This window comes from Pituophis catenifer, unplaced genomic scaffold, assembly GCF_029215685.1.
Source record: "Pituophis catenifer annectens isolate HBS135680 unplaced genomic scaffold, rPitCat1.0.hap2 SCAF_9, whole genome shotgun sequence".
Taxonomy (NCBI): Eukaryota; Metazoa; Chordata; class Lepidosauria; order Squamata; family Colubridae; genus Pituophis; species Pituophis catenifer.
In genome coordinates this window covers 1557407-1567244 of record NW_027256889.1, presented here as the reverse complement: position 1 = coordinate 1567244, position 9838 = coordinate 1557407, and the positions used below count along the sequence as shown (strand labels likewise).

Sequence of the window (9838 nt, the reverse complement as noted above, 5' to 3'; positions counted from 1 at the left end):
TTTTGTTCATTTGTTTCCTTATTAAATTTAATTTAGGTTGAGAAACTCTGCATTGGACTAATTAACATGGAAAGGGTGATGAAACCTGGTTTATTTGTCCCCTTTTAGGGTTCAGCAAGGGGAAAGAGGCACGCACAGAGTAGCAGACTGCCATATTTTTCAGAATGGGTTCATAAATTTTGGTAAAGGGCAACTTGGTGCTCCCTTTTGTCTAGTAGCAGTTCTTGGTCTGGCACATACAATACACCGAAATGAATAATTAATTGGATTTGTTCGATTAATCAAGGTAAACACGGGCTGGGGAGGGGGTGCTGCATTGTTCCTCCAGAAACAGGCCAGGATTTAAATGAGCGACTTCTCACTTTTCAGTGTTGGATGGTTTATTTCGAGACATCACTTTACTGGCAGTTGAATCGCTCAAATCCACTTGTTACAGGTGCCTGTACTCACACACACACACACACACACTCACGCACGCACAGAGACATGGTCCCTCTTCTGCAGATGCAGCACAACATATTGACATGGATGGCTAGATGGGGAGGGGCAGCAGACCAGCCACACGGAGAGTGGAGAGCAGTGGGAGATCAACTGGCAAGAATGAGTGGGTGGGTGGGAGAGAGGGAGGGAGGGAAGGATAGGAGCTTTCTTCTCTTCAAATCCCCCTCCCCTTTTGACCAAAGAGGCGACCCAGCCCTAACTTGCCAGCTCTCCCTCTTCCACAGGGACCCCACTTTCCAGGCAGGGAGGGGGAACAATAGAAGAAACACCCCTTCCCCAAATGCTTGCTCCCTGCCAGCCTTCAGCTCTGGGTTATGGGGCGAGCAAGTCTGTGATTCGGGCCACTGGAGAGGAGGAGAGGTGGGGCTGGCAGGAAGCGGCAGGGTCAGAGGAAGAAGAGGACCCCAATGAGGTGGCGGATGAGACCCCCCCAAAAAATCATTCCAACGACTGCAGCATCAGGAGCTGCTTCAACACCTTCGTCTGGCTGGTTTCCCGGATTTCCCCAGCGAGGAACATCTCGTCCACCACCGTGTAAACCTGCAAAGGAGCAGAGGGGGATGCTGAAATGGGGAGGGGGCAAAGGCTCCTACGCGGAACAGCCCACCGAGGACGGCCACCGGCCTCAGAGCAGCCTACCAGGAGTCCGTCCCACTCGCTGCTCCAGCCAAGCGGCCTTGAATCACGAGATGAGCGGCAAATAAACAAATCTGATAAATAACGGGTCTATCTCGCATCCTGTTTGCTGAAGAATTTCAGCTGGGGAGTCCAGAAGAGCCTTTCCTGCTGTGGCCCCCGCCCTCTGGGATATAGGTAGTCCTCCACTTACAACCACAAGTGAGCCCCCAAATTCCATGCTAATAACTGAGAGAGTTGTTCAGTTTTACCCCATTTTACGACCTTGATTTCCACTGTTGTTAAGTGAATCACTGCAGGGGTTAAATTAGTAACAATATTATTAAGTGAATCTGGCTTTCCTCTTGACTTTGCTTGTTAAAAGGTTGCAAAGGGGATCACGTGACCCTAGGACACGCCATCGTCATAAATATGAGTCAGTTTTCAAAACATCTTGGTGAGCTCTGGAAACGGACTGGTTGTGGGGGGAGGGAAGGGATGGGCTGGGGGGGACAAACCTACACCTTATTTTTGTATCCACCAAGCGCGATAGATTTCAGAGCTGGCTTGACTTTACTGCAACCAACATCCTTAGTAAAAGAACCCTTTGCTTTAACCAAATGGGAGTCGAGGGTTTTTCTTTCCTAAGGGATCAGATTGGGGCAGGCCTGACACAAAACGGTTGCCTGAAAAACGAGTTAAGTTTTGAGCTCCCACCTTGTAGAAGTTGAAGACCAGGTCGAGCTCGCAGACGTTGTGAAAATACTCGTTCAAAACCTGAGGAGAGAGAAGAGGGAGGTTGAAGGGGGTACCTCATCCCTGCACAAGAAATGGGGGGGAAGTGAGATGCAACCCCAGTGGCCAAGAACACCTTGCCGCGTATGCTGTTGGCAGGGAGAGCACATGCTGTTCTTGCGAGAGCTACCAGATACACGTTGAGCCCATTTTATTTGTAACTTTTGAATGGTCACTAAACAAACTGTTGTAATTTGAGGACTGCCTGTGTTATTCTCATGTCCACTTATCCGGAAGGAAGGTATTTCAGACACAGCTTCAAAGCCAAGACAGATGTTCACGGGGCTGCAAGGGGGACGGGCCTGCTTTGCAGCTGGACAGGCCCACACTCACCTCCACAAAGTTGTGAATGGCCTCAAGGTAAGCTAAATTGTTGTCGTTCACGTCCACACAAATGCAGAAGTACAGCCCCGCGTAACGTCGGTAGATGATCTTGAAGTTTCGGAACTGGAGAAAGGAAACCAAACCACCATCAGGGGAGGGAAAACAAACATTGGTGTCTGTTAGAAGCAGAACAATGCTGGTCAAGGATGGGGGAAGGCTTGGCCTCATCTGGTGGTTCCACCATCAGACCATGACCCTCTTCTCAACGCAGAAAAAAACATCTTTACGCAATCAGCCCTTTTGGTCAAAGGGCTCATATGCAGTTTCACCAGCCTTAAGAGACTCCTATCCTTCTGCCTGCTGGCTTTTATTGATCATATAGCAATAGCCATAGCCCTTAGACTTATATACCGCTTCACAGGGCTTTTGCAGCCCTCTCTAAGCCGTTTACAGAGTCAGCCTCTGGCCCCCAACAATCTGGGTCCTCCTTTGACCCACCTCGGAAGGATGGAAGGCTGAGTCAACCTTGAGCCTGGTGGGATTCGAATTGCCGAACTGCAGCTAGCAGTCAGCTGAAGTAGCCTGCAGTACTGCACTCTAACCACTGCGCCACCTCGGCTCGTATATTTCATATTTCAGTGAAGAAGGAGCACAGGGGTAAAATTCAACGTATAGAATATCGAAATCTTAACAGGAAGATTAAAAATCTGTGTCTAAGTTGTCAATATATATCTATATCTATCTATATATCTATATCTATATATTAAGTGTTTACTGAGACACCTGGTCTACCCCAACATGTGGGAGGGGGCATTCTGCTCCCTTTTGCCTTTCACTTAATCTTTCCCCTGGCTCAAGCTGATGAAGGGAGGAGAACTTGTGGCTCAGAGGGTTAATTCAACTGCCTAACATGCAGGCAGCCCAAATTCGAATCCAAGTAAGGCTTTGACTAGCTGATGAAAGCTAAAAAGCTTGAAAATAGATCTATACTAGTCTCCCTTTATTTCTTTATCAGCAAAATGTAAATTGTATGTATGTATGTATGTATGTATGTATGTATGTATGTATGTATATTACTTCATTTATCACAGCTGAGAAATCAGTGAAATAAATCTCCATTGCAGGCTCCATTTTGACACTTTGTCACTATGTGTTGGAAGGTTAGATTTTCAGCCCCAGTCACAATTCGGGGATTGTATTTTGTCATGGTGGAGGGCATGGTGTCTACAAGTGTCTGCTGGCTTGATGAGGGTCTTCTAAAGCAGGGGTCTCCAACCTCGGCAACTTTTAAGACTTATGGACTTCAACTCCCAGAATTCCTCACCCGGCTATGCCAGCTGGGTGATTTTGGTCAATCAGAAGGAGATGGTGAGTTCTAGTTCCATCTTAAGCATGAAAGCCAACTGGGTGACTTTGGGCAGGTCATTCTCTCTCTCAGCCCAACCCACCTCACAGGACTGTTGTTGTGGGGAAAACAGGAGGAGGAAGGATTATTATGTATATTCATTGCCTTGAGTTATTTGGAAAAACAATGAAGGCAGGATAAAAATCTCGTAAATAAGGCCGGAAAAAAGGTACTACCTCCACAAAATTAGTGTGCTTGGCATCTCGGACGGTAACCACGGCGTGCACTTCCTCAATCAGCTTTTGCTTCTCGTCATCGTCAAACTGCATGTACCACTTGGCCAGGCGGGTTTTGCCAGCCCGGTTCTGAATCAGGATAAAACGGATCTGTAAAAGAGGACCAAGAAACATGTCCAGAATCCAAACATCATTCAGCTGCAAGCAGTGAGAAGCTCAGAACTCCTGTGGGTACCGGGATCCTAGTCTCGCTCACATCATTTTTTTCTCCGGTGGGAGCAGTCTATCAGGGCAACCTGGTCTATCCAAATATGGGATGGGGAATACTGCTTCCGTTTTCGCCTTTCAGCCTCAATCCAGGGGCCTTCGCAGACAGCCGCTTTTGCGACAAAACCATTTTTGTGTTAAATTTATGTTCTTACCAACAAAAGAAAGAAAGGGAGAGTAGTATAGATCTATTTCAAGCTATTTAGCTCTCATCTAAAGCAGGGGTCTCCAACCTTGGCAACTTTAAGACTTGTGGACTTCAACTCCCAGAGTTCCTCAGCCAGCAAAGCTGGCTGAGGAACTCTGGGAGTTGAAGTCCACAAGTCTTAAAGTTGCTGATCTATAGGGCATGGCTAGCTGATGAGAGCTAAATAGCTTGAAATAGATCTATACTACTCTCCCTTTCTTTCTTTGTCAGTAAAACATAAATTTAACACTAACATCAGGAGCCTGCCTACAAAACGGTTTGTTTCCTCTTTGGTCTCCATTTAGCAGATCTAATTACTGCCTGCTTCCTTTTGGCATCTTTTGCTGTTTGAATTGTACACTGGAGAAGGGGGCATTTTTTTCCCAAAGGGTTGCAAAAACGTTGCTAGCCTGACCCCGTTTTTTTGCTTAGCTCTACTTTGCAAGTGTGGAGCTAAGATAGGGAAGTGGCCCACCCTAAACAAGAAAGCCAGCTCAGCACAAAGAGCAAAAAGGCCAACGGTTTGTGATCTCTTACACCACCACAAAAGAAAGGGTTTTTTTTTCTTTAATTCCAGGAATAATACAAGCAGTTTCATGTCCCGGTTAATCAGGAAACGTCCGCACTGCAAGAGAGTAGAACAGCAACAGCTTGTTTGCCAAATTTAAAAAAAAAAGGGGTTTTTTTGTGTGTGTGTGAGATCAAGGGAATTTTCACAATATAGGTAGTCCTTGACTTACGACAATTCATTTAGTGACCGTTCAAAGTTACAGCAGCCCTGAAAAATGTCTTATGATTTTCACACTTAACAATTGTCACAGCATCCCCATGGTCACATGATTGGCAACTGACCTGTATTTATGACGGACGCAGTGTCACGTGATCCCCTTTTGCGACCTTCTAACAAGCAAAACTCAACGGGGAAGCCAGATTCACTTAACGGCCAGGTTACTAACTTACCAACTGCAGTGATTTCACTTAACAACCCGGTCAAGAAAAGTCATAAAAGGGGACAAGACTTGCTGAACAACTGTCTTGTTTAACCATGGAAATTTGGGGCGCGTTGTGGTCATAAGTCGAGGACTTCCTGTAGGTTGGATTTCAGTGCTTCTCCTCTTTTTTTTTATCACATTGGTTGGGGATGAGAGCAGCTGGGGGGGATGGGGGCAACATCCCTAAAATACCATTAGCCTACCTTACAGGGCTGTTGTACAGATCCAGGACAGGAGGGTTTTTTTTTTTTTTTGCCCCTGGCCCCCTTCTGAGCCTCATTTACCCCAGAGATCCCCCCCCCACCAGATTTTCAACCAGTCTCTGCTGGTTGACAGATTTTGTGATAAAGAGGAAGAATATTTAATATTTTGCCTGCTGGAAAGTGTGTGTGTGTGGGGGGGGGAAGCGCAGAGAAGGGGGGGATTGAGGCAGCTACGGTTGGGTGGCCCCTAGAAATATGGCCTGGCCTGGGGGGGCTTATGGCCACGCTGAGACCCTCTACTCGCCCCCCCCGACCGAAATAATGGCATTATTAGGGTTTATCAGGACCCCCCCCAGGTTTCTCCCCCTCACCTGACAGCCCCCCCGCCTCCTTTAAAGGGACCCCCGCCCCTCCTTACCATGATGGCTCCCGAGTCCCCCTCCTCCTGCTGCTACTGCTGCCCGCAGAGCCCCCGGGAAGCTTCTGCGGCCCCCCGACTCTATTCTGCCTTCCTGCGGGATATCCGACAGGGCGGCTGCCAGGCGCTCAGCCCGTCGGGAGTTGTAGTCTAAAGGAGGGAAGGAACCGGAAGAGCGCCTAAGGAATGGAGCAAGTCCCGTCAGGCTTTGCGCCAGCAAGGAGCCTATAGGGTTGTTTTCCCGGGCGGGCGGGCCACGCCATGGCTGCGCTGCATGCTGGGAGCTGTAATTTCTTTGGTTTTGGGGGCGGGGTGGGGGAAATGTGCCGGTTGTCTCCAATAGGGGGAGCTCGAGTTCCGCGATGTTCGAACGAAGCCGGGGGCTCGTGTGGCAGAAGGAAGCTGAGCCAGTGATGTCCCAGGCGCTGCCCAGCCTGGACTTTAGCCCCAGGCTCAGTCGGGCCTTGTAGGCCCAAGGTTTCTGCGCCCTAACGCATGAGGGTGCTGTGGTCTAGAGGGAATAGGAGACATGTCACCCTGATGGACTTCTAGCTTGAGAATTTCATCAACTTTTAACACCCCATACAAAAGAACAAAATAATAATAATAATCATCATCTCAAATAATGGAGGACAGTTGTTGAGCATCTCCTGCCGCAAAGGGTGTTTCTTTGTCAGCCTCAAGAAGGAAAATTTGGATCACCAGGGCTTCAACTAATTATTACTTCTATTTGAATGTACACTCCTGGTATTGTGTACTCCATTTACAACTGCTTGTTTAGTGACTGTTCAAAGTTACAACGGCACTGAAAAAAGTGACTTAGAATATATTAATAAAAAAAAGAAAAAAGTGACTTAGGACCATTTTTCACACTTGCGACCATTGAAGCATCCTCATGATCACGTAATAAAGAATCGGACACTTGGCCATTGACAGGTATTTATGACGGTTGCAGTGTCCTGGAGTCATCTGATCCCCTTTTGCGGCCTTCTGACAAGCAAAGTCAATGGGGAAGCCGGATTCACTTAACAACGACGTTACTAACTTAATCTCTGCAGTGATTCACTACCTTTACAGGGATCCACTTAACAACTTTATTAGCAAATAAAGTCGTAAAATGGGGCAAAACACACTTAACAACTGTCCTGCTTAGCAATGGGAATTTTGGTCTCCATTGTGGACGTAAATTAAGGATTATCTGTAGTTGCTTCTGGGCACCATCCAACAATTCCTTCCTTTCCTTCATTAGAGGGCACATTTGCAAAACATCAGGTAGGAACAACCTATATACCTACATTACTTTGTCTTGTAATTAATATTTTAATCACAAGTAGCCCTTGGCGTATGTCTACCAGACTGATCCAATTCTACGATTATTATTTTTTTGCAGCAGTCATTAAACAAATCAATGAGCCAGTTTTGCTGTAAACTGGAAATGAGTGTCGGTTTCCAGCAAAACCATTGTAGAACGGGGTCATGTGAACACAGGATACTGTAAATGGCTGTAAACGTAGGCCAGTTGCTGACACTTAAGCAAATGGTTGTAAATTGAGGACTGCCTGAATTAAGCATTCTGAGAAACATGGAGTGCAGCTTCCTGAAATGTTGTGGTTACAGCCTTATGTAGCAAGCTAGGTGCATGGGAGTGGGCATCATGACCACTTTGCCAAGATTGTGATTCTTGGCATTACCTGGGGAATTCTGGGTGATTTCGGGCCCTGTTCTGAAATGAGTTTGGAAGAGAGCACACTTCATGGCAGAACACAAAGTCCTCATCATCTGCCATTAAAAAGACCAAGGAAGGACCTACAATGATCTGTGTCCAGATGTGTTAAATCCCATTCCAGAGCTGAAGTCCCATCTCTTTTGGAGGACAGCAGGAAAGAGAGCCTGGGGTGCCAGCAACAACTCTGTGCCATCTGGAATGTCACTTGCCCTCCCTAAAATGCCCACGGGGACAACCATATTTGTTTTGTTTGTTTATTTTAAAGATTTCTGGGCAAAGCTCAGGTTTGTGACAAGGCAGCTTTTCAATCCAGCTGTCTGTGAGTCGGGATAAGAAATATTGATTTGAATCCCAAAAGGTCACCCCCAAAACCATGGACTTTGGCTGAAAAGTCGTCAATCTTTTTGGCTGCTTTTTTCCTGCTGTGGAAAACATGTCTGTAGGTCTTCCTCTCGCTCCCCCACCCCTTTTTTTTCAAATACAAGTAGTCCTTAATCTCACAACTGTGCCCAAACTGCAAGATCCAATCTGGGTTAGTCATTGGGACAAGAGGTTTGGGAATTTCTCTCTACTGGAATATGGGTGAATTATGAGTTTATCAACTAACATATTCTAGAGGAGAGAAGATCCCTGAAGATGGGCTCCGGCACGAGTCCCAAAGCTCGGAAAAATAAACCCCTGATCCTGGTGTCTGACCCAGATTGGATCTTGCAACATTATCCTGGGATATGTATATTTGCCTTCATTCGTGACATGATAGCAGTATTTCAGTATTTGAGGGGCTGCCCTAGAGAAGAGGGGGTCAACCTATTTTCCAAAACTCCAGAAGGCAGGCAAGAAACAATGGATGGAAACTATTCAAGGAGAGAAGCAATTAATGGAAACTTAATTAATGAGAATTAATGAGAAACTTCCTAATAGTGAGAACAATCAACCAGTGGAAAAGCTTGCCATCAGTAGCTGCTCCATCACTGGAGGTCTTTAAGAAGAGACCTGTCTGATATGGTATAGGCTCTGCTCAGAGGTGAAATCTACTTACCTTCCCTACTGGTTTGGAAGTGCACGCACACACCATCATCAGATCCACTTGTTGACTCTCTGCGCATATGCAAAGCCTGTGCATGTACAGGTCAAAAACGGGTTACTTTCTGGTTAAAACCTAGTTAAAACCAGAAAGCAATGATGTATGGGTGGAGCCTCACACTGCCATCACTGGTTCACTGAACCATGCGCTGTCACCGCTACTGGTTCATGCGAGATGGGCAGAACCGGCAGGATTTCACCACCGGGTCTGCTGCTTGTTCAGGGGGTTGGACTATAAGACCTCCAGGTCCCTTCCAGGTCTATTCTGATTGATTGACTGATCTAGCCCATAGATAATATGCAAGTGAAATTGGTTGTGGTTTAACACGCTGGATGAACTCCGTTGTTATTGTTTATTTAATCAATTCTGATTTAAGCAAACCAGTTTACCATAAAATATAAGCCAGGTGTCTGGTTTTGGTGGCACTCCCAAATATTACACAAAGATTTCCAGCCTAAGTCAGGCAGGGACCAATCATGCAGCCTTCCTATTTGTGTATGACGGGTTCCCTGTTCTATCTGAAATTGTTTTGCAAAGGTTTTTAATTAACATGAAATATGAAACGAGAAGCTGGTTCACTGCAGAGCAAAGCAGCACTTCCATTATCTTAATTCATAAAAAACGCCTCTGGGCCTCATTGAAACTTTAGAGAAATTTATAGAAAATAAAAACGGTGCCGGTGAGGGTGCAGCCCAGGTTTTTATCTAGGAGGGTGTCTATTTGCCCACAAGTATTGCCAAGTTGGCACCTTGGACAACGGAGAAGAAGGAGGACTATGATGCTCTCTGAGCCGGGTAGTTTTCTTGCAGACATTTCATGACCCAACTAGGTAACATCATCAGTGCTAAAAGAGAGAGGGATTGCTACGTTTAATTACCAAGAAAAAAAACACACCCCCCCCCCCTCCACACGTATAAGGCAGGCTACAAGTATATGAGAGAGCAACCCCGCTCCCTTCCAACCCTGATGCTGTTCCCTCCTTGGGTCATGAAACGTCTGCAAGAAAACCACCAAGCTCGGAGACCACAGTCCTCGCCCTTCGCCAGCCTCGGAGCCGCCTCCAGAGCCGGGGCTTCGCTCAGGGTGGGCTCCCAAGGCAGAGACCCCGGGGGCTGCCCACCAAAGGCAGCCAAGGCAGGAAAGCA

At 46.7% G+C, this 9838-nt stretch overlaps 1 protein-coding gene across 2 annotated transcripts; it reads right to left on the bottom strand.

Moving 5' to 3' along the window:
• Positions 1-362: 362 nt before the first annotated feature.
• Positions 363-8747, bottom strand: AP2S1 (adaptor related protein complex 2 subunit sigma 1). Of its 2 annotated transcripts, none has more exons than XM_070949259.1 (5): positions 8649-8747; positions 3817-3966; positions 2245-2358; positions 1834-1893; positions 363-1041 (listed from the first exon to the last, which is right to left on the bottom strand). In XM_070949259.1, the coding sequence occupies exons 1-5, from the start codon at positions 8730-8732 to the stop codon at positions 940-942; spliced, it is 510 nt and encodes a 169-aa protein (XP_070805360.1). In that variant the 5' UTR covers positions 8733-8747; the 3' UTR covers positions 363-939. The 2 variants fall into 2 exon arrangements, with proteins under 2 accessions (XP_070805360.1, XP_070805361.1); XM_070949260.1 differs by lacking the exon at positions 8649-8747 and adding an exon at positions 5884-6016.
• Positions 8748-9838: the final 1091 nt, after the last annotated feature.